At 51.0% G+C, this 24,566-nt stretch overlaps 5 protein-coding genes across 5 annotated transcripts; 3 read left to right on the forward strand and 2 right to left on the reverse strand.

Moving 5' to 3' along the window:
• Positions 1 to 418: 418 nt before the first annotated feature.
• Positions 419 to 1,612, reverse strand: A1O9_04569 (serine/threonine-protein phosphatase PP1; the record flags this gene model as incomplete). The annotated part of the gene is made up of 4 exons (XM_013406859.1): positions 419 to 502; positions 559 to 858; positions 977 to 1,378; positions 1,433 to 1,612. 4 exons carry the CDS (start codon positions 1,610 to 1,612, stop codon positions 419 to 421), a joined length of 966 nt encoding a protein of 321 aa, XP_013262313.1.
• Positions 1,613 to 3,556: 1,944 nt separating this feature from the next.
• A1O9_04570 (uncharacterized protein) lies at positions 3,557 to 5,976 on the reverse strand (the record flags this gene model as incomplete). Its single annotated transcript, XM_013406860.1, has 2 exons — positions 3,557 to 5,833; positions 5,935 to 5,976. 2 exons carry the CDS (start codon positions 5,974 to 5,976, stop codon positions 3,557 to 3,559), a joined length of 2,319 nt encoding a protein of 772 aa, XP_013262314.1.
• Positions 5,977 to 11,843: 5,867 nt separating this feature from the next.
• A1O9_04571 (patatin-like phospholipase domain-containing protein) lies at positions 11,844 to 14,003 on the forward strand (the record flags this gene model as incomplete). Its single annotated transcript, XM_013406861.1, has 1 exon — positions 11,844 to 14,003. One exon carries the CDS (start codon positions 11,844 to 11,846, stop codon positions 14,001 to 14,003), a length of 2,160 nt encoding a protein of 719 aa, XP_013262315.1.
• A 953-nt stretch (positions 14,004 to 14,956) lies between these two features.
• On the forward strand, positions 14,957 to 20,131 carry A1O9_04572 (uncharacterized protein; the record flags this gene model as incomplete). Its single annotated transcript, XM_013406862.1, has 1 exon — positions 14,957 to 20,131. The coding sequence occupies one exon, from the start codon at positions 14,957 to 14,959 to the stop codon at positions 20,129 to 20,131; it is 5,175 nt and encodes a 1,724-aa protein (XP_013262316.1).
• A 750-nt stretch (positions 20,132 to 20,881) lies between these two features.
• Positions 20,882 to 22,609, forward strand: A1O9_04573 (uncharacterized protein; the record flags this gene model as incomplete). The annotated part of the gene is made up of 1 exon (XM_013406863.1): positions 20,882 to 22,609. One exon carries the CDS (start codon positions 20,882 to 20,884, stop codon positions 22,607 to 22,609), a length of 1,728 nt encoding a protein of 575 aa, XP_013262317.1.
• Positions 22,610 to 24,566: the final 1,957 nt, after the last annotated feature.

Below are 24,566 nucleotides of genomic sequence, written 5' to 3' on the forward strand. Positions count from 1 at the left end.
ATTGCCATTTCCACAGCTTGTTCTGCCCAGAGTAGAGGCCATGGAAAGAATCCAGTATCCCTGCTCGACAAGAGTCATTTGTTCATGGTTAAACTTCGGGGACAAGTGAGTCCAGTCATGCTTCCGGTCGATCCTTCCCGGGAAAAGCCATGCTCAATGAAGATATTCGTCAACGTATGGGTAGGTAGCAGTATCTGGGAGTGCCTCTAAAGGTCCAACAACTGTAATAAAAAAACATGGATAAGGCGGAGGTGAGGAATAGAGGTGGTTGGCCGCTTGCTCCGAGACCGTGGCAGATGGATGCTGGTCAGTCGTGGGATTGATTTGACGAGGAAGGTGAAAGGTGAGCCTATCTTCTTCCAAACCTGCTTACACGATATCGAATCAGCCCGAGTTGGGAAATTGGTTAAATGATTTCCTAATTCTTGGATTTGCGAGGCGGAGTGCTCGAGCTCTTTGAGCCATAAACGTACTTTTGTTTCTTCTCAGCCGGCTTGAGGATCTGGTAGAAATGCCATGTCAGTTGAAAGCGTAACCATAGAGACTGGATGGACGTACCTGGAACGAGCACAACAAGCTCTCATCCACACTCATCATGGCTCCGGCATTGTCGAACTCGCCACAGTAATTCGGTGCGCTAAACAGGGTGACGAGTTGTCGCTTGGAGAAGAACTCGTATCCGTCCTCCACGACTTGATGGGCACGGCAGATCAAGTCCATGTCGTGTTTCTGCAGAAATCGGGAAACAACATCAGGGCCAAAGGTGAATGAAACACCACGGTCGTTTTCGCTCCATCCGGTGATGTCTTTATCAGGGTCGGACCACAGCAGATCGCAAAGAAGACCACAATCAGGGATCTAGAAAGCATTAGCGAGGGATTCATCTGGTTTTGCCTACTACTAGAGACCAAGAGCGCCCGCAATCGGGCGCTCACTCTGTGTATGTCTCGTGTTACCAGCTAAGGAAGGAACTCACATCTGTGGGACGCATGACGCGGCGGATTTGCTCCATCGAGTTCAAGTCGGGACTCAAGCCTCCATGCATGGTAAAGATCTTCTCGTCAATAATGGCGGCAATTGGTAAGCAATTGAAGCAATCCGTAAAGGTCTTCCACAACTTAATGTTGTATCGCCGCTTGCACTCGTCGTAGAAACCATAGATTCTGTTGATGGAAGCACATTCGTGATTTCCTCGCAAGATGAAGAAGTTCTCTGGATATTTGATTTTGTATGCCAACAGAAGGCAGATGGTCTCCAGGGACTGTTTACCTCGATCCACATAATCGCCGAGAAAGAGGTAGTTTGCTTCAGGAGGGAAGCCGCCGTACTCAAAGAGCCTGAGGAGATCATAGTATTGCCCATGAATGTCGCCGCAGATCTAACAAGACTTGTGAGTGAGTTGATTCGCAATCCAATAGGTCAGGAATCGTACCTTGATAGGAGCTTCCAGCTCTAGCAATATGGGCTGGGAAATGAAGATCTCCCTGGCCTTTGTGCACAGATAGCGAATCTCAGCTTCTAGGAGCTGGACTTGTTTCCCCGGTCTACTACCTCGAACCTCTAGCAGTCGGTCGATGACAGAGTCTAGATCCACCTCATTCTGGTCGGCCATAGTGGGATTGCCGGGGGCGGGGCAGAAGGTAGGAGAGAGGCGCCGACCAGATACGGTCGGGGCAGGAAGGAAAACGAAAGTCGATATCTGATGAGTGATATGGGAATGGCACTAGGCTGATTGACTCGGGCAAGGGTCAGCTACAATGAAAATTCGGTGCAGGATGATGGAGCTGACAAAAGAACGAGGCGTTGACGGTCGTAGGCTTAGGTTGCTGGCTGGCGTGTCAGGGTCAGCATACCTGGTTCCAATGTCCTTGTAAACGAGGGATATAGCCAGTCAACGGCTCAGCGAGGAGTGTTGGGTTGGGTTTGGACGAGCGATGGACTTGAATCGCAATGTATGAAATGTGAGAGTAGATATTGTGGCTGTTATCGCGTGGTGGAGAATGTAACAAACAGGCTGAGAAGAGGAGATAGGTTTCTCTCGGCGCGGGTGGCAGAGGACGAAGGCAGGAGCAGCGCTGGGGTCCGAGCGGTAGGTAAGTGCAATGGATCAAGAGGGGTGTTTGGCAGGTGCGTAGATGGTAGAATCAACCAAATAATGGTAATTGATCGTAGCAGATGGCCGTTCAGGTGCGGGATGAAGGTGGTGGATTTGCTATTTTCAATCCGAGCAGGCGGTGTTGGCTTGGCGGGTTGAGGAACAAAGCAAAGACCCAAGGAGGGAGGGAGGCCAGCCACTGCACAGGTCAAGGAGAAGAGGCGAGGAGGACGGGCGTACGCAAGGTGAGATCCTCCAGAGGGTGGGAGGACAGAAGGCACTGGTCAGTGCCACTACTGCTAGCAGTGTACTAACCCTCACTAATGGTCACTAAGACGCGTGGATGAGGCACCACCAAACGCCCCCCTCTTCTCACGCACTTCCTTACCACTCTTTCTAATTGTTGATTCCTCTTCACTTTTTTGCATGTGGCTGCTCTTGATACCTTCCTCGGTCATGTAATCACCAATGGAATTTCTATGTATCAGTCCGCATTATTCTGGAACGCTTGCCTCTCACGTGAGATTCGTTCTTTTGAGTTGTTGTAGTGACTTGCCCGCCGGTACCTTGCGGGCGCTTGCCCCGGCAGCCACTGGAATGTAGACTAACAGGAACCTAATGCTCTAGGTTTGCTAGCGGTCGATTTAACGAGCAAAACACCTTAACCTGCTCTCCCCAGATCTTCGCACTCGGTATTCCCGTACGAGGTAGCTACTAATACTGGGTAGAGCCTACTTCCTCGGTATCAGCGTGTTGATCGTCGGTTCATATGTACCGCCGTCCACTGCATGTCAAAGAAAGTATCACGCAAATTGTGCGCACAGTGACCCTTTCTCACTGGGTTAGCGCTCTGGACCCTTCCGCTCTCAATCTTGACACCTCCTGATGAAAGGCTCACGCAACTTGCGACCCCTGAGCCGTTGTCTCGGTGGTTTCCGATCCGTAGGGTTAAATGTCAGAACTCGGTGTGAGTGGCTACCAGTAACCAGCATATCGGAACTGCATGAGGCAAATGCTTGGCTCAACTTGTCAAGAGAAAGGTGTTCGCATTCTTTGCACCGCCCAAAATTCATAGATCATTGTAGAAAGGAGTATCTTCCACCCATCAGCTCATGCCTCATGCCTCATGCCACATCGATTAAGAAAAAATATATCAAAGCCCAGCCCTTTATAAAGGCAACCGTCGCTATGCTCAAATCAACTCCAACCGGAAGGTGAAATTGCTGTTCCACCTTAGCATAACACAACCATCACATGCCTTCCACGCATCACCGCTGTCGCGCGTGGTCTTCCTGTAATCAAAGCGAATGGGTATATGAGTGCAAACATGCCAAAAAAAAAGATTCAGACAACCATGATCCCTGGACTGAAATGAGGCCCGCGCCGTCTAATGGAAAACAAACTTGTTTGCAGAAGATTCCATATAACAGGCAAGAAGTTGGATTTCACCTGTGCCAACACTCATCCCAGAGTGCGTCCACCGCTGACAATCACCTGATGTCCTGGGCGGTGTAAAGTATCGTGTCCGAGGCCTTGCCCTCGGCTCAATTCTACTAAGTGGCTATTGTGCCAGTTCTGATCTCCAAGCGCGCTCAACCAGTTGCTCCCAAATTCCTGTCGAAGAGCCTCGACTTTGGCTCTATAATCATCTTCTTGGGTGAGTTGTTCGCTAGATCGATGGACGAGTGTCTGCACTGAGGACTCGTCTGTATCTGGTTCAGTCGTATTGACCGAAACTGGTATCGGTTCACTGTGCGTCCGACCTGTCAAGAGACTTGGTCGGTCTGTGATCTTACTGTCTGCTATCACTGCTGTGGTAAGATCCTCACTGGGAGTTCGACTGCTATTCTCATCTTTGGCCAGGTCCACTATACGCCGCCGGGGTGCCTTCCTTCGACGGGTAGATTTCATGGCCGTTTCACCTGTGACACTACCCATCGGTTTGGAGGGGTCATGCTGCTGAATGATCACAGGTAGCTCTGCGATGCGAATGGAGGGCTGCGCTAGTTGGCGTTCAACTTCGGGTGTCCGATCGACAAGCTGTTTACGTTCAGTATAACCTGGTCCTGATTCATCAATGACGATATCCTCCAGATAGCCGGGAGTCTTTCTGAACAGGTTAAACGTCGCGATCCGATAATCCGAGGATGACTTGGTGAACGGGTTGCGCTTCACCCAGATTCGCTTCAAGTTGGGAATGCCGGTGAGGCGAGCCATCTCCATTGAGTCTGAAATCTGATTGTCCTGTATGTTAAGTTGCTCGAGAGACAGCAACCTTTCCACACCAGCAAGTGATCTCAGTCGGTTGCCTTTCAGGTTGATAGTCAATACCGCTGGCAAAGGGGACTTTGATAATGACTGCAGAGACCCGATCAAGCAATTTGACAGATCAAGTGATCCAAGCCTCGTGAGCGATGCGAGACCATCGGGAATCTCGGCGAAGAGATTAGAAGAAAGATTCAGAGATCGAAGAGTAGTTGCTACTGGAGCTAGGCTTTTGGCTGAGATCGAAGTCAATGAGTTATCGGCCAGGGACAGGTATTTCAGTCTCTGCCACTTGGAGGCGGGGAGAATGTTCATACTCAGGAGGTTTGAGGCACTCTCACTACGGTGCGGTTGAATCGAATAGTCACTCGAGTTGGAGCTACCAGAGCCTGACCTCTTGGCCTTGGATGAGTATGAGCGTACGTGCCTGTACGAGCTGGCCGGGCGAGAAGGGCTTGGCCGCTTAGGTGACACACTCCCCGATAATGGCCTCTCTTTAAGCACATTGTCATTGTGATCCTCATGGCCAATGCTCCCCATGGCAGGGGAACCAGGATCTGAGTGGGACTGTGCATATTCGGCACATGGAGTTGAAGGAACCGTCCAGGATGATGTAGGCGTTGGAGAGCCACGTCCGCCTTTGGTTGAGCGTCTCCGTCGTTTCTCAGCATCATCTAGCACAATGTGAGTCAGCAGCTCGGCTGGGTCTTCCACATTTGCACGCTTGACGGTCAGAAGTGTCAGTTGCTCGGCCAGGCGGTCCCATCCAAAGAACTGGCGGAAGTCAAGGTCTACAATGTCAAGCTGCTGAAGATTCTTGAAAGCAAACAAAGGGACCGCAGTGTCGAAAGGGAACTCCTCGTAATTCTTGATCAGGCGTGCGCGGTGATCAGTGGTAAGCCGAAGAGACGGGAGTTTTGTAAAGGCTGAATATAAGTATGTCAGATCCGCCTGCTCGACAACTTTTGCTTTTTCCGACTTGGACGTAGAACCTCCGAGACCAATAGAAGACCAAAATGTACTCATCCCAGACATGACACTTCGCATGCTTGAGACGGAGTGGATCGAGTCCTTGTCGCTGCGGCCCTTGGTCGGCTTATGTGATTGTAGAAATGACACGTAGTTCGACGAAGAATCATTGTGTATATTTTCCAGTCGAATATTCATCGAGCCCACCATGATGTCAATTTCTTCCATACGTGAGAGGAGGAAGAATAGGTGGTGGGGGGTCAAGGTGAGTAGGGCAGCTTTCGTAGCATGTGATCTGAAACTAAGGCCTGTAAAGGAAAAAGCGGCGGCCAGAGCGCTGGCAGCATTGTTGGATGCGGCGGTGGTAGCGGCGGTGGTAGTGCCTGAAGAGCTTTTCGAGGCGGTGGGTGAGGGAGCATTGGGTGAAGTCTGTCGTCTGTGGACTGACAGCTGGAGGCTGTTTGCTAGAGCCTTCTCGTGTTGGCGGATAAACTGCGCCAAAGACTGTTGTGGCCACAAGATGATCAGTCAAAGCTTTTGTAGCCAAATACAACGCCCGTGCACGTTCTGTTGTGGCGGGGTTGTTTTATCGCCGCAGCACTTACACGGATGAAGTGATGGCCATCCTCAGTTTGCAGGCGTTCCATCGCCTGCAAATACGAACTCGGCGGTTCGAAAATGTTTGTCCTCTGCCGGCGGCGAGAGTGGCAATGTTCAGGGAGAAAGAGTATTAAGGATCACGTAGTCGGACCCAGAGACTGGTTGCATGGTCAGCAGGTACGTTCGCAGAGTGAAAGAGAAGGAACCCAGCCCACCAAAGCCGTCGAGGGATATCATGATGGCATCTGGACGTAGATCACCAATACCATAGGTAGATTGACGTGACCAGACAGAAAGAAGTTATATTATTGTGCTCCGTACTCGTACTAGTAGTAGGTTTGCTGCTTTGAGTGATCCACTGGTGAGACAGAAACCCACACTGGAGATTGAGGGAAAATGCTGTGATGTTTGTGTTATGCTGAGAGCACGGGGTATCAACAGCTGCTGTGTAAGCAAAGAGGCTGCGTGACCGGAGGTCGGCAGGGAGAGGTCAGGTGTGAGAGTAAGCCCAGGCAATTGTGTGTACTCGAGGGCTGAGGGCAGCGATGAGGGTGTGCGTAGAAACACAGAACAGCAACAACAAGGAGGGAAAGGAGGGGGTGGAGGTGTAAGCAGGAGTAGCTATGCAAAGTGAACGAACTCTTCAAAGCGGCAGCGACCAGCGACGCCTTTACTTTAGGCAGTTTGGAATTAGTTCAAGATGGTGAGTGTATGTACTCCGTACGAGTCCTCCGTACTCGTAGGTCGTTCTGGTTGTTAGCGGTGCAGTGGGCGTGCAGAGTGCAGAGATTGTTATCAGCGTGAGATTGGCATGGGGTCATTGCAGACCTTGCACTGGTGGGCGTGGGAAAGTGGGCAGGGGGCTTGGGGAGCCAAGGTCGTACTACTCGCTGCTAGATTCACTAGAGATGCAGAAGCGTGGGAACCGAAAAGAATGCTTTGACAGAGCGTTAACGAGCATTCTACTCGTACACCTGCGATTCTTTGGCTTGACTTGGTGGTCTTTAGGCCCAGGTCCCAGGGCCAGGGTCCAGGATTAGGGGCCTTTTGGGATGGAAGACTAGCAAAGTAACCAAATGCTTGAGACTCCCACTCCTACGCCCACTCATTATCATGATTCTTGATCCTGCTCGACTCGGGTCTCATGAATCACCTGGGTCCTTCGAGTTGGTTAGTGGTCGTAGTACTCGTAAGGGGTACCGCGTAATTGAACAATGGACGACGGGCACCCTGTCACTCCGGTCAGAGAATAGCGCCCGCATGTCGCAAACAACGGCAGCCCAGCAGTCCAGCAGGCCCTCGGCCCCTCTCCCTGGAATGTGCGTGGCTAACAGAGGGAGTATCGGAGAACCCAGGGCAGAGGTTCTTTGCGCTTAACACTCAATTCGCCAGTCCACCAGAACCAGTCCACCCACTCGGGCGCTCTGGGCGCCATTGAACAAACACCGATCGACGCCCCTCGCAAAACTGACGGGGTCCTTGATCTGTTGTTTGCTGGCTGACTCTCGTCCCACTGTGTAGATGCTGGAATGGATACCCACTGACTACGCCATCGCACAGCTCAAGCGAGGAATCATTTTCGATCAGGCGACGAGCACCCTTTGGACCATGGGATGTCGCCTTCTCCGAGTCATCAAAACGTCAATTCTTCCTGCGAGATGATCACATTCCTGCGCCTCCATTTCCAGCTGGCTTGGATGACCAGGCCATTGGTCAAGTGGTTACGACAATTGAAACCTCGCTCCAGCTTATCCGTAGAGAGCCATGCCATCACACCCTTCCACCGTGACTGCACACCATCTTGATATCCACATTTTGCGCGTGTAGGTCTTTGTCAGTCCTCGGCAGGTTGTTTTGGCTTTCAGCTTGCCAGATCCCGTATCCCTGGCTTGAGTCGCCTGCCGAGCTCTCGCAGGGCAGCGGGACGGGCACGACGGGTTCGGCCCTCTCGGCCATAAGACAGACTCCAGTTGTTAATTTGCTATGGACCAAGTTGCTGATGGAGTGGCCTCGTCGAAGCTGCTGAATGCTATGGCGAACTGTCTGATGGCGTTGCCTGCTACTGTACAGGTGACTGTCCCTCTGCCCCTCCATCATGCCCCTCCATCAAAGCGGTCCAGGACAAAATAGTATCATGACCACTGCATTGTGAGGCACGGCGCTCGAAGGTGAATTGTTCCACTAGTGAGCCTAAATGAATCTCTTTGTCCTCATCGTAGTTAGTCCGCCTGGGTTCTGCAACCGGGGTGCGCAAGTTTCCCTGCATGTCAAAACCCCCCTCGTACCCAATGAGCACGCCGAATGCGTCGCGCTGTGGTCATCTCGCATGCAGCAAACTTGACTTTCGATATGCCTCCCTGGCCAATGCTCCCACACTAACCTCTGCTTTCGGGCCTCTGAGGGTCATTGAACAGCCTGATTAGGCCCAAGGCTTCCAATGCTATTTGTCTCTCCTAAGGGCCCTCTGGCTGAGAAAACTGGTGGACACCCACACTTCACACCCGCCCACTGATACTCTTACTGTATGCACACGATCGCCGCTCAGACGAGGTTGTGGCTGTATGTTTGACAAAAATGGCACAAAGATCGGTACCTATCTGGGTATAGTTACTGGTACGCGGTAGTTACGAGTAGCACGCTTTCGTGTACCCGGGGGTCCAGGTCCAGGTCCAGGTGCGTGCTCCGTGATCCCGTTTTTGTTGACAACCCCCAGACCCAGACCTGTCGCTCCCTGACAGAGCCAGTGTGCAAAACGACGGGTCAAGCGCCCGACTGCATTTGCATGATAGGCGAGGCAGGCATATCAATGGCACAATGGTGGTCTTTCGTGTCTGTGCACCGTTGCCAGTGGCCAGGCTTTTGACCGCTCTTCTGAATATCTCGTGGCAAGACACTTGCGAGGCCAGTTGCCACCGTCGCGAATGGCATGGAGATGTGCGTGGTGTCACATCTTCTAGCTAATCTCAATCAACCGACAACCACAACAGGATCTCACCGTCTCGGATGCGAACGTGGTTTGTTTCTCTTTTGACCAGCAATCCTCTGGCCTGCACGAGGAAAGAGATGCACGCTGACGCTGTCCCAAGCATCAGAGATCCAGACTCATTGGTCCGCTCGCCACTGGCCTCATTGGTATTTCGGAGTGAGCAGGTCATCTGCAGGGCGAGGTGGCTCGGCGCCAGGCGGTCCTCATGACCGATTTGCAACTTTCAAAGTGTGAACGCCGGCGTGAGGCACAACGACAACCCGACGATTGATTCTTGATTGCTGCCCTTGTCACATGTGACTGTCTCGATGTGAGATCGTAGATTCTTGTGTTCTCAACGAGCCTCCATTGCCTACTGCCTGTTAACGATCTCGTTTTTGAGAAGTCCCACTAAGAGAATACGAGGGTCTTGACGACGTAGTTTCATCAATACGCTGCTCGGTGCACTTCCATGAGTAGCTACTTGCATTACGAGGGATTCACAAAGGATGCGCAGTGCATCCCGGCCAGCTCGGATTACCGGAGAAAGACGCTCCGTTGATGCTGTTGCGAATTTTCCAGCTTGATTTTCTGCATCTACGGAGTACTCGTAGTGCGATGAGACTAAACTACTTTACCGTGTGCTATCTTCTTTTCGCAGCGGAGATGCAGACGCAGCATATAGGTGCAGGCCACTGGCAGAGCCGATCCCATCAGCAGTCCATTGTCTAAGGCCTGCTTCCCCACGCCACACCGGGATGGAAGAACAATGATAAGTTGACCTGCTGTGTCAGTGATTGCTGCGCTATGCAAGGACTTTTCCCTATTGGTTCGAAGAGTTTCTTCGAGCAGGAAGTCGACATTAGCCGAGAGCGTTGTGGGGTTTAACGATGTGTAGTGAGGCGTTGCCTCAAAGAAAACTGTCAGGCTACTGGCAGTCCAAGTAGCTAGCACATCAATCGATCCATGGTGGAGGAATGGTGCGTCGATTGAGGATGAGGTGGAACTAAGCTAATAAGGAGCCTGCCTTAGTTCTCTGAGGACATTCGGCTGCGTAATTGAATAAAACTCTCAGAGTGATTTGGAGCGAGGAGCCAATTGACACGGTTCACTATAGCAGATCCTTCAGTAGCTGTGGGAGAGGTAATTAGCACATGCTCATGGAAGTCGTATGAACCTCGAGTTGGCTGTCCACTCCGTGAAGATGTTGAGGCGGGTTTCTCGAGGTGGAATTCCATCAAGGCTGCCGTTGAGCAATATCTTGATTAAGTAAAACCCGCAGTTTTCGTATGCAGTGTTCCTTGGTCTGTTGGACCCAAAGCCTCGCGGATTCATGCATAAATAGTGACTGGTCATAATAGTGATGATTGTCTTCGATGCGTATGCTTCTCATCATTCCCGTCAAAACACAGCAAAGTTCTTCGAATCATGCTGGCAGTCGAGGCCAGTAGAGATCTATCCAATCTCAAGTGGCTCGTTTTCGCTAAAGCTTTCAAAAACTCTAGATGGTTACTGGCTTCATCCCTGATGGAACACGGGAACGTACCTTTAGTCTTACGAGGTACTCCGTCGTGATGTTACACAATCCACCGACGTGCCTCCAGAAGAAGCCCGTAGTCTCCAATGGGCATCAAGTCAAAGCTAACCCCCACAGCACTTGCATAAATGAAACCACCTCTCCGTCGTTACAATTTTTTTCTGGCTGAGCATCCCGGGATACGAATCTAAATTTCCATATCTCGATTCATCACGAGAGCATCACGAACTTTTCTTAAGAATATCTGGGGTATGTGGGCGGGAAAACCCGGACGCTTGGAATCCTGTCAAGACCCCCAATCCAATGAGCGATGGTGACCGGCATATAGTAGTCCACTGCAACGCATTGATACTCACTCGCTTTGGGAATACTGATACTAAGAAGCGATGTTATTGTCGGGCTTCTTCTGCCCTAAAGCACTAGAGTGACTTCGTCGGGATTCGAAACCAAGCCAATACCCCGTGTCTTCTGTAGGGGCCACGTTAGTTCCAACAAGGGTTTGCGAGGCATAAGTTCAGCCAAGATAGAGGGGCAGAAGTGCCGTGGGACGAAAACTGGAGGGGCGAGGGTGTGGTCTGCCTGGTACCAAGGGTAAACTAACTGAATGATAGCGCCTACGGAAAATGGTGCTAGGGGTAGGGGTCGAGGCTCTTTAGGGGTCCCCTATGCCACTCTTCACAGACCCTATCCACATCTACAACATCCCTAAGAGACTTGTCCACCGCGCTTAATTAATAGAGAGCCTCGTAGGCCCCGACCCGCAGTGTATGACAGTCTGCAATAGCCCTAGACGGTGCTACCCGAATAAATGCAGCAGCATCAAGCAGACCGACGAATTACTCCCAGTCTTTATATTTGTTCACTGCTTAATTTCGTAACCCATCATCTAATGAACCACTGCTGGAAGGAGTAATGAATAGTGAAGGTGCAAAGTGTGTTGGTTCTTACTGTGCTGCATGTGTACGGAGTATACTTATCAAAGTAATATAATGGTGCCTACTCAAAGTCAATTGGTTGCTACCTAGCCACTTATACCAGTACTACCTCCCTACAGTTGTGTTCATCCTTGTTGTCCTTGCACACACCCTTTGCACCTCAGGCCTCCCAGTAAGTCAAATCTGGGGATGACCAAGGTGCCCCCAGGTGTGGCTTGTCCGTTGCGCCTCAAGCTGAATGGCGCCGCTCTCACGCCAAGCCATTCGCGCTTCCCCAACAAATTGGAGACGCCGGCAGCCCTGTATCCACAGAAAACCACCAGACCACCAACACGATGACATCAAAGCTCCTGACTCCTGTGAGGCATAATCCGACGTTTAATTCTGACTGCTATCATGGTGGGTTTCCGCCTCACGCCTTTAATGGTTTCTAATGTGTCTCGCTGAGGACCTCTTCCAGAACAGAATACTAGTATAATGTCGACTGCTGAGGGAAAGGAGGAGAGCTCTGCTCGTGAATACAAGCCCAGTTACGATCCACAATCCCTGCTTGATTATGAGACCGATTTCATCAGCCGCGAGGACATCAACAGTTTTGCCAAAGCACTTGCTGCTCCGACCACAGAACCAGTTACTGCGTTGAACGACTGGGGCCCAATTCACCAAAAGGTCAAACGGAACCGGGCTCGACGGAAACCACCTCGGAGATCCAAGGACGAAACAAGGGAAGGTTTTGTTTACAATATTCTGTATTACCCTCTTCTATTTCTTGTTTGTGGATGGATCGTCTTCCTTTTTATCATCTACAACCTGACTCGTTTCTACATCTATGCATACGAGCACATCTTCACATGGAGGGGCCGACGAGAAACCCTTCGTAGGCAGCTCCAGAGATCAAACACGTACGAAGAATGGCAAGAATCAGCCCAAAGACTAGATGAGTATCTCGGAAATGAGGATTGGAAAAAGTCGGACCCTTATTCCTACTACAATCATCAGACTGTAGCACGAGTGACAGCTCAACTCGCCGATCAGCAGCGGAAGGTAGATCAGGAAGCCACACATGGCCGGGACGGCAAGGGTGGCTTTACCGCACTGGAAGAACTAAAGGTGCTACTGGAAAGCTGCATGAAGAACAATTTCGTTGGCATCGAGAATCCCCGCCTCTACAGCGAGACATACCTTGGAACCAAGGATCTGATTCAGACTTTTGTGGACCAAGTGGAGAAAGGCCTACGGACTGTTCTCGATAGCGACCAAATGAGCAACAAGGACAAGGCTACATTCTTTCGACACCTGGAACTCAATTACGGACGAACAGCACTTTGTCTCTCCGGAGGAGCCACCTTTGCATATTACCATTTCGGAGTTGTCAAAGCGCTTCTGGATGCAGGTGAGCTGCCCGAGATTATCACGGGCACTTCTGGCGGTGCTCTCGTCGCAGCTCTCGTCGCTACTCGAACCGATGAGGAATTGAAACAATTACTCGTGCCAGCCCTCGCGTATCGCATCCGAGCATGTCATGAGGGACTTACAACATGGGCACTTCGGTGGTGGAAAACAGGTGCCCGCTTCGACTCTCTAGATTGGGCATTGCAATGCAGTTGGTTCTGTCGTGGATCATTGACGTTTCGAGAAGCATACGAGAGGACCGGCCGCATTCTGAACGTTACCTGCGTGCCCTCTGACCCACACTCACCTACAATACTCAACAACCATATCACGAGCCCGGATTGTGTCATCTGGTCTGCTGTCCTTGCCTCTGCTGCTGTCCCTGGAATACTTAATCCGATTGTTTTGATGAGAAAGACTAGAGATGGAAACCTTGCTCCGTACTCATTCGGGAATAAGTGGAAAGATGGCAGTTTGCGTACTGATATTCCTTTGAAGGCTTTGAACATCCATTTCAATGTCAACTTCTCTATTGTTTCTCAGGTCAACCCCCACATCAACATCTTCTTCTTCTCACCACGAGGATCTCCCGGGCGACCAGTGACCCACCGCAAAGGGAGAGGCTGGCGTGGAGGATTCTTAGGTTCTACAATCGAGACATCTGTCAAGCTTGACCTGCAGAAATACCTGAAGATCCTCCGACACCTTGAATTACTACCTCGGGTTATGGGCCAAGACTGGAGTGAGATTTGGTTGCAGAGATTCTCAGGGACGGTGACCATTTGGCCCAAAACCGTCATCAGCGACTTTTGGAATATCCTCAGCGATCCTAGTCCGCAGAGGCTCGACCGCATGCTCAGAGTCGGTCAACGAAGTTGCTGGCCCAAGATTCCATTCATCTCCAACCGCATGAAAGTAGAACGAATTATTCTTGAAGGTCTGAGGAGAGCGGGTCCGGTCGAAGAGGGATATCGTGACCCCAATCCAGTTCTTGAACAGCAATCGCAGGAAGCATCGCTACGGGCCAGAAGAAGAGCGAATGACAGTATCTCATCGATAGATGATGCACACCATCGTATTCTTGCACCATCACCTCGTCGACCTAGCACCATCCTGGAGGAGCTCAGTCGGCAAGCATCTGTTCTTTGGGTTGATGATGGTCCTACGGAAGGAGAGGACGATGGTCTGAGCTCGACGGAAGAGGAGATGACGAAACCTGTAGAGGGAAAGCAAGAAGATCCATGATGGCTGTATCATTACCATTAACCACCTCAGAACTGTCGGCCGTGCTATCGACATTACATTTTAAACCAGTAGTAGTAACAGAATAGAAAATGAGGACTGGAGAAAGCATACCGCCAGATCACGTGACTAGCAAAAGTACAATATTGGGCGGCGGCATGTGGATGCACCGACGGTAAGGTTCTAACGAGCCTCAACCGAGATCTAAACGTCGATCTCACGCAGGTTCGATCGTGCCTCTTCAAGATGTCTACAATTCTTCGCCGCCGTAGGACCGAGGAGGGCAGGCTCCGGGAGGATTCTGGACTCGAGAACCGTTGTCGCGACAGTCTTCGGCGCCAGTTCCGCCCACAATTGGCCTCAAATCGAATGATTATGGTGGTGGTTGAGATTGAGTGATATTTGATGCTTTTGGATGACTCTTTGCTTCTTGCATCTTCTGCCTAAGAGTCGCGGTTGTGATTGGAGGGAGGTCGGAATTTAGTGGGTGGGTTGGGTCTTGGCAATATGCCTGCGCCAACGCCTGAGAAAAGCCGGTCTCAAACACGCTCCCACTCCCCCGAACCCCCCAGGCCACAGCCAGTTCACTATTATCATCGACCCATCACTGGAGCCATTTCTAATCATAATCCAGTCTTCTCTATACTGCCACCTGCCATCGCTCGGCCATTGGGATTCGCTGGCCTCCTTTACTCAAAGCATACTGCAATACATCAGTCACGTCAAGCTTACTGACGCGCCGCAGCCCATCACCGAGACTTATTATTGCTCCGCGACTATCACTCTCGACCCTGGGTTCAAATCCATCACTCTGAGCAGAGCAAGCGCACGGTCATATTGCTTCCACCCCCATAATGCGGTCGAGGTAATTGTACTCTTTCCCAGCGATAGCAACCGGTGACGACAACGACGATTGGCCACTATCTGCCTCCTCCGCCCTGAACACATTCGCAGGCATGCGTGGCGCAAAGCGAACTCTTGCGGAGATCGTCGCCCACGAGGACTCGGACGACGATGATTACGATGACCAGGCCCCCGGACCGTCAAAGTCTCGATCCTCTAGAACTAAGCAAGGTCGTGTGCCAGTCCGCAAAAAGCCACGAAGGAAGTATTCAGGCTCTGACATCGAGAGTGACGGTGAAGAGCTCGACTCTGAAGAGGATTCATTTCAGGAAGAGTCCGACGATGATGACATAGAAACAAACGAAAGAGGACGCCCTGTGCGGAAAACTGCGAAGAAGGTTGTCAAATATGAGGAGGACGAGACTGATGAAGACGAAATTGCCAAATCAACTTCGGGAGAGCCCCAGACACCCCCTCCAACTGCTCAGCGTAAGAAGCTAATCATCAAACTCAAGACGACGCCAGCTGCTAACCGACCAATTCGCTCGACGAGGACGAGGAGTGGTAGTTACGCTGGCAAGCAGGGCTTGACTTCTCCATCTACTGCTCATCCGACTGGCACAAGGAGGAGTAGTCGACTGTCACATGATGAAGAAGAGCCTGTGATTGCCCTAACGAACTCAGGGAACCACGTGGAGGTCATTCGGGCGGGCTCTCGTGACCCTGAAGATATTCACCCTAGAGCCGTTAAGGGCGGAAAGGGCCTGAAATATCCATCGAAGAGCACTATCGACGAAGAGCCAGAATCCTTACCGAAAGACGATGAGGGCGTAGAGGAGGACAGTGAAGAAGAGCTGGAGATCAAAGCTTCCCAGCATGAGCTTCTTGACAGCGACATTCCCGCGCCAGATAATGACCAACAGATTCCTCAAGTAGTTTCCGACCTCATGGAAATGACTGGCGTCGAGAGCGGTGATGAACTTGCTCTCAACGAATCTACCGGCGCAGAGGCAAGTCAAGAAAAGGAAGACCATGATGAGGAAGACGAAGACGACGTGCAGCCTCGGGGACGGCCTACACGCGCGTCGACCAAAGCACGGGCTCACTCTCCACCGCCAGACCTTGAGGAAGATCCAGCACACCTTCGTGTCCGAAATCTTCGAAGCCGTGCTAAGGACGGTGCTTCTGGGAGTCGACGGCGGAAAGCGCAGGACGAAAGCAGCGATTTTGATCCTGACGAGAACCAAGAAAACCAGGACGAAATGTCAAGTTCTGGGGAATCCGATGCTTCACCCCGCAAGACAAATCGTGGAGACGGAGAATATGATAGCAGCAACAACGGCAGGCGTTCGACACGTCTGCGGAGCAAGGCTGCATCCCGTCAGCGATCTGACGCCAGTGATCAAGATCTCGCTGCAGAGGTTGCAGATCTCAAAAGACCTGGTCGAAAAGCAAGGCGCGAACGTGAGGAAATTATATTCGAGCCACGTGGCCGTCGAGGTGGGAAGAAGCCAAACTACGATCTGCTTCGTAGTCTAGCACCGATTGAGGATGAGGATGGTCCTGCAGCACCATCACCTTCCCAGAGAGCACGCAAGCCCGGTGCCGGCAGCTGGCAGAGAAGCCTCTTCAATACCTACGGGCCTTTCGGCGGAGGGGGGGGTGCTGCACCTGTTCTTGGCGGTCCTGGCTTTCGAGCACAGGGCGGAGTGGATTCCGACAGCAGCGACGATGAAGGTATGAAACAACCAGGAGGCATGGGTGGCACCGTTGGTATGACTCCTACAACTGCTACTCCTTTCAATGCTTTCCCCCAAACACACAATGCAGATCCAGCTCAAGCAACTGCTGGTACTCCTGCAAACCTCGGTAAGATCAAGGACAGGCAGGCTCTTGCGGACGCAGATCCATTGGGAGTGGATCAGAATGTCAACTTTGATAGTGTAGGGGGGTTGCAAGGCCACATTGATCAGCTGAAAGAAATGGTTGCTCTGCCCCTCCTCTATCCTGAAATTTTCCTACGCTTCAAAATTACTCCTCCCCGTGGTGTGTTGTTCCACGGTCCGCCCGGAACAGGGAAGACTTTACTTGCTCGAGCTTTGGCGACGAGTGTCAGCTCACAGGGCCGGAAAGTCACTTTCTATATGCGCAAAGGTGCTGACGCACTGAGCAAGTGGGTGGGAGAAGCCGAGAGACAATTACGCCTGCTCTTTGAGGAGGCTAGGAAGAACCAGCCGAGTATTATCTTCTTTGACGAAATCGATGGCCTGGCACCTGTCCGATCTAGCAAACAAGAACAAATTCATGCCTCGATTGTTTCAACACTTCTTGCTCTGATGGATGGCATGGATGGACGAGGACAGGTTATCGTCATTGGCGCAACCAACCGCCCTGACTCAATAGATCCTGCTCTTCGCCGTCCTGGCCGCTTCGACCGCGAGTTCTATTTCCCCCTGCCTGGCACCGAAGCCCGACGCGCAATCATTGACATTCACACCAAAGGGTGGAAGCCCGAGCTTGATTCTGCTATAAAAGATGAACTGGCTGAGCTAACCAAGGGTTACGGGGGAGCAGATTTGCGAGCCCTCTGTACCGAAGCCGCCTTGAACGCGGTCCAACGACGGTATCCGCAAATCTACAGCTCGGTTGAGAAACTCAAGATTGACCCTCAGACGATTGACGTTACACCGAAGGACTTTATGATTTCCATCAAGAAAATGACGCCCTCATCCGAAAGATCCACTTCTTCCGGTGCCTCTCCACTTCCCGAAAGCGTTGCGCCTTTGCTTCAGAAAAACTATGAACAAATCAAAGCGTTGCTCTCAGAAATCTTACCACAAAAGAAGATCTTAACGGCTCTTGAAGAGGCTCAATTCGAAGACGGATACGATAACCAAGGATTCGGCAAGGAGAAGATGCAGCAAAGGTTTGAAACTTCAAGGGTATTCCGGCCTCGACTCCTCATCCAAGGCAAGATCGGGATGGGACAGCAGTATCTAGCAGCTGCTTTGCTGAATCATTTTGAAGGCCTTCATGTTCAGGCATTCGACCTACCGACGCTGTTGAGCGACAACACAAGTACTCCCGAGGCCACCGTCATCCGGCTTTTTACTGAGGTCAAGATGCACAAACCTAGTGTAATCTATATCCCTAATGTACAGGACTGGTATAGTACAGTGGGAGGCACGGTCATCTCCACCTTTCTCGGATTGCTAAGGTCAATTAAGCCAACAGACCCCGTTCTTCTCTTAGGTCTCGTTGAAGGTGACCAGGACGAAATTGATGATAGCATGCGTCGTGAGCTATTCGGCTACTCTAAACGCAATCAATACCAGCTGAAAGAGCCCGGCCACCCTGAGCGGCTTGCGTTCTTTCAAACGTTAAAAGACTACATAGGAACCGCGCCGTCCGATTTTCCCAACCCTGCCAACCGCAAGAAGCGGCAGCTCGAGAAATTAGATCCTGCACCCCCAGAGCCTGAGAAGCCAGCCCCACCGCCCTCGAAGGAAGAAGTCAAGCTTCAGAAAAAGAAGGACCGCCAGACTCTCAACATGCTCAAGATCCGACTGCAACCAATAATGGATCAGATACGAACCAGACATAAAAAGTTTCGTACTGGTGTGATCGAAGAGAGTCAAATCCGCTACCTCTTTGACGAGGCAGATCCTGGCACAGTAACTTCTGATCTTCAACATGAGGTCCTTGCCCGAGCATCATTTAGGCCTTTTGAGAAAGGCACAGACCCTCATGGTGTGACGGTTCTAGTTGACCAAGCCAACGGCAATTACTATTATAACCTCGACTCTGTAACCATCGAGAAGCGACTGAGCAATGGTTATTACAAGAGACCAAAAGACTTCCTTGCTGACATCAAGCGTCTGGAAAAGGATGCAAAGGCCATTGGAGACGAAGATCGGCATCTGAAAGCCAAAGAGCTGTTAGCCAACGTTGAGGTTGATATAGGTTCGATTGAATTTGGTGAGCCGGCGTTCGCCGCTGAGTGTGAACGGGTTTATCAACGAGAGCTCGCCAGAGAGAAGGAAGCCTTGAGATTACTACAAGCCGAAAATGAGCAGAACCGGGGTATGCCACCACCACAGATAGTCTCGAATGTACCTCACGGAAACTCCGGCCCGTCCGTCACGACCACTTCAACGACCGGCCCCATACAACTTGGGGAGCCCATGATACAACATCATGATTTTGCGGCTAGCTTGTTACCGACTCAGTTCTCGGCTGGCGAATCTAATGGCTCAGCGATGACCAACGGAATACACCACGAGTATGATCAAGATCAAGCCCATGAGGATTTGACAAATGGTTCCGGCTCCAGCCATGGCGTTCAGGTTGGCGAAGACACTCCAATGGGAGGAACGGAAGCCAATCCTCATGAATCAAATGAGAAGAGCAATGAAACGCAGCAGTCTCAGACTTCCAGCTCGTATGGCAACCGCGGATCTGCACAGCCGCGCCCTTTCCATTCGTACACGGCGCCGTCACAGCAATTGATGAAGGAATCAGGAATGTCTGCACCTCGTTCCCAGACAGGTCCCTTCACACCTATGCCAGCTGGGAGCATAGCCGCAGAGTTTCAAAACGACGCTAGTACCACGCAATCGTCGGACAAGAGGTTGTCGTCTGGCGACAGAGAACAAGTGAATACCCAGGAATCAGGCCCCAATTTCTATCTACTGGAGGAGCGCCGGTCAGCAGATGCAGGCAGTGATATCCCAGACACCCAAGGTACGCGAGGTTTCCCGTTCGTCCCTAAACGTCCCTTTGCAGCCATGAGCACCAGGGAATTATTTAACCTAACCCTGAAAGCAGATAACCCTTCGTACTCACAAGGATCGCCTAGCAACAATACCAATGCCAGTCACCTTCGCCCAATAGGTCTAGCAGCATCTCCACATGCTCAGGAAAAGCAGACTCAGCCCCCAGTGCCGGCATTTGATGCCCATCCCACGGTGCAGCCCTCTCATCGGCCAACTTCACAGATTCAGGATCTCCTTAATCCATCGCCACAGCCGAACCTGATTCAGGTAGAACAACGCAGTCTAGACAATTTCCACCAGGACGTTGCAGACAAGACTAGTGGTCTTAGCGTGGAGCAACTTGAACAGGTCAATAGCGTGCTAATGGACACATTGTGGCAGACGAGAGGAGAATGGGACCGAGGAAAGGTGCTCTCGGAAGTCGGTAAAGCGTTCAATGATGTGATGTTAGACATGCAAGAATCCGGGCAGGAGTTTGGCCCAAGCAGTTGGGGGCGGAAGACCCAAGCATAGGTTATTATGTGACACCAAAACCTATTGGCAGTGTAAAGCCTTGGAAAGAGGGCATCAAAACTTGTTCCGAAAAGACAGCTGGGCTAGAGGAACTTGGTAGCTGTTTGTACAGTAGACGAAGATGTAAAAAGGATGACCTGATTAAATGATGCACGTTTGATCGAGGGTCTGAAACAAGCTGAGTGATAGTGATGGAGTGCTCACTGTAATAGTATACCAGTTATATAGTTGCTGCAAGGCCGGGGAGGCCCTTGCTGCCAAGGAATACATGTCAACCGACCTCAATCAAGAGCTCGTCCTCCCTATTGAATTTCTCACTCCATCCAACAAGCAGTCTGTCCATTGACCTTGGATATACTATTCTCTGCTCTTCAGATAGGCGGTCTTAGTGATGTGCTCATAACCCTGGCAGTAGCTCATGTGGTACTTGAATAAGTTCCATTCCTATCGAGCAGCAACCAGGGCCTCGGGGCTCAGCTTCTCCACGATGAGACACCATTCAAGGAGAGTCGCACTTCCTCTTTTCGACTGATCGGGGATCTGTTCCGTGTGGCGCCTTCCAGGCTTCCACGTTATAGAGAGAAGAAGTCACGGAAAGGCACATGGGTCTGGATATCTCAACGTCTTGTTCGCTTGCTCTGGGTCTCTGACCGTCCATTTTCCTTCCACTAACTTGATTTCCGCGTCCACGGGCGCGTCGGACACTTTTGCAAAGTATTGAAAGCTGCTCCTGGACCTGAATCTCCCACTATGGCTAAGCTACCTTGTGTAAATCTCCTCCTCGTCTCTCTGCTCTTCACTTTAGCCTCTTGTCTCCCGTCTTTCTTCACCTTGTCGTCCTATGCTCCCATTGCTGCCTCCTGCCCAGGTACTCCACTTGTACGAAGTGCGGAAGGCCTCTGCTACGGAGAGGAGCTCTACCGAGCGGGAAGACGCCGGGTCTCAGAGCGAGCATTTCGCCTCTTCATCAACAGACTGAACAAGGGACTGCCAAAAAATGAAACCTTCGGGTACAACTGCACTCCAGTCATTGCTCTTGCTTCAGGTGGAGGCAAACTGCGAAGCCTGCTCTCTGGTGCAGGCGTGGTTCAAGCGTTGGATGCACGAGATTTGAGCAATGGCGTCAATGATCTCAAAGGGCTTTATCAAGCAATTTTATATCACGCTGGGGTAGATGGAGGTGCTTGGTTGGTGTCCGCCCTGGCGGGCAATGACAATAAGACCGCCTCAGAACTATATCTCAATACGTGGAGTTCCAGTTTGCCAAACGCGGACTTTCTACCTGTCAATACAAAGAAGGGTGAGGCCTATGCCAAAATAGCTTTGGATCTGGCGGCCAAGGAATTGAATGGCTTTCAATCTACACTGGTTGATAGTTGGGGGGGATTGCTGTCTTTTCACTTGTTCAGTAACACACCTAGAGCCATTGCTACGCTATCCGGGCTGATAAAAGGTCCAATGCTTAGCACATTCGAAACACCATACCCGATAATCACCGCACTGGGTTCAAATCTAAATATAGACCAACGTGGATGCGACATGATCAATAACAAATCTCTTCAGTATGAATTTCACCCTTACGAGACAGGCACGTGGGAAGCTGGCCACAGAATTTTTACAAAAACAGAATTTTTGGGCACCCCCTTAAGCAATGGCGTACCTCTTGCGGACGAGCTCTGCATGAGAAAGTTTGACAATCTGGGCTTCATACTTGCAATTTCAAGTGGTGCCTTTTTCCGCTTCTGCTCGCGTGTACCTGGGACCAATTTGTTGACAGGAGATTGGGGACAGATGGAGAATGAATTGATCGGATTAACAAATGTCCTCCATACACCATCTCTGTACGACGAATATGGCATTGTTCCCAATCCATTCTACCAATTAAAGTTGGCCCCTGGACTTGCGCCCAAGAAGCGCTTGCATCTTGTTGATGGTGCAGCTGGTGGCGAAAATGTACCATTATGGCCTCTCATTCAACCAGAACGTCACCTTGATGTTGTCATCGTGAACGACAATTCAGCAGACACACGTGATGGCTACCCTGATGGAACATCTCTTTACAATACCTGGGTACGGGCACAAGAATCTGGGCTCAACACGATGCCAGCGATACCAATTCCAGCCACAATGGACCTGATTGGACTGAACAGACGCCCTACATTTTTTGGATGCTACGACGACTCTGTCATCACTATTATCTATCTGCCCAACAGACAGCATGTCTTCCCTAGCAATATAAGCTCATTCAAGTTGACTTATAGTCAGAAAGACGTGACAAATATGATTGCGAATGGGAACATGGTTGCTACGAATGGTAGGGACAAAAATTGGCCTTACTGCCTTGCTTGTGGTCTTCTATTGAGAGTCAATGATGGAGAGTTGCCACTTGGTTGTGGTGCTTGCCTTCGGAAATACTGTTGGCCGACAGACGGACCAGGAAAGCATCCCATGCAGTATTCTGAGAGATGGGGTGTTTGATCAGGCTCTCAATGTGGAAAGCAGGCTGATAAGTAAGTCGGGGTCGAGATTAGTTGATAAGGTACAAGTTGTGGATGGTCATTGGTCAGATCACTGACTCTTCTTGCTGCTTGGTTGACTAGGGTTATGGACCATCATTCTGCATTCTTCGAAAGCCAAGAGCATCTACTATGGGAGTTTGCAGACGCGCTGCTGCAGAGAATCTCGGATGTGCTCGGGTTCGATCATCTCAGTCAGGCCGAAAGCTGGCAACGATGTTGTATTACTTACTTACGTACGAGGTCCTGTATCTTACCTGTATCGAGTAGACTACGAGGGAAGCCGACATGACATGCTGACCTAGACAACTGCATGCATTATAAAGTAGTGGGTGGGCCACGGTGAACGGGTGGGCATTCAGAATGCGTACATTGAGCTTCAAGTCTAGCCCACCCACATATCGAGAGTCCATGAGACATTGATGCAAAAGCGATCTTTGTTGCGGAAGCAGTTGAGAACGGCGCTAAAGCCTCAAACCACTGTTCTGTGTAGTCACTCACTAGTTAGCTTTCTGAAATAAAGGTGGTTGGCGCTTGTGTAGGCCCCCGTTCCGTCGGGCTGGAAGGTTTGCCTCGTGACGGGGCCGACTCTGTTAATTGAGGCTCGTGTGTATCAATGATTCCCGCCTCGAACAAAACAGTAGAGTCAACTTAGCCGGGCTAATAGCCATTTCGATCCTTAGGGAGCTCAACTATGTTCTTTGTTGGGACAGAAACATCGCATAGGAAGCATCAGGAAGGTCGGCAAGGGTCCATCGACAAGTGCTATGGTCCTATGGAGTATGGACCCCGTGATTCACGGCCGTGGGATGACAGCGACCTAAGAATGGGAATTCGTACTTGAAAATTGTACACCGCTCATCGGGCAAGGGTCGACGAGGAGTGCTCGTCTGGACATCTGAGACGCAAACGTAAAATCAATGCTGAACACAGCGATATACCGAATCTATTGGAACCTTCTGTTTCGAAGACCTGCCTACCAGATTCATCCGAGCCAATGAGCCAGTCTGCCATCGAGATGGAACTGTCCGTCAGGGATTAGATAGGTACGCCACACCGCCTCATCTAGCGTGGCACGACGATGGTGAGTAGATGTCGTGTGTAATCATGGCCATCGTCGAGGCCCCACATCGTTGCATGTGGTAGGTCGCAACCCACGTCTCTCTTGAGTCCTCCACAGGAATGGCGCATTTGTTTGCTCTCTTCGCTTCAGAGGACTTGTTCCTGGCCGAAACCGCCACGGCCGTCGACAACCCACCAGTTCTCGCGTTTCCAAATGAGGAGAACCCGATAAGCGAGCAGGTTTGTGCTGACAGGTGTACATACTCTTCGTGGGATAAGCCAGGATACCATCCCACTTGGGAGGAAACTTACGGTGAGCTCGTGTTGAAGACGCCTTCGCTGCTTTAGCGAGTGAATTCGCGTAGCCTTTCAGGAGGCGGGGAAATAGGAGATTGGGATCGTGCTCATTTGTTGGTTATGGTGTAGTGGGGAGTGCGGTACCGGCTATTCTGGACTGTTTCCAGCTTCAATTCTTTCTCGATCAAGTTTGATCAGAACTCACGCCCGACATATAGTGGCAATGCGTCATTTCAGAACAAGAAGCGACAGGCGTTGATTGGAGCCATCAGCAGATCAGGCTACCGGAGGTGTCTCATTTGATTATCGGTCGAGGAGTTGGATGATGACAAACAGGGCTCGAAATATCTATGTCACCGAGGGGGAATGACCTACCTTCGAATTATGTAGTTACGTGCCACCTAGTCAGTTACAGTAGCATCCCCAAGTTGGGAACGACGGGGCCTCTTTGTGTTCACACAAAAAAAGAACACCTGGACGGTGCTGGGGATTGGGCCTTCATCACCAACATCGAGCTTGAACTGTAATGCGAGCAGAAGCGAAACCTCATGATAAAGAAG

The sequence above is a fragment of the Exophiala aquamarina genome, assembly GCF_000709125.1.
Source record: "Exophiala aquamarina CBS 119918 chromosome Unknown aczIA-supercont1.3, whole genome shotgun sequence".
Lineage (NCBI taxonomy): Eukaryota > Fungi > Ascomycota > Eurotiomycetes > Chaetothyriales > Herpotrichiellaceae > Exophiala > Exophiala aquamarina.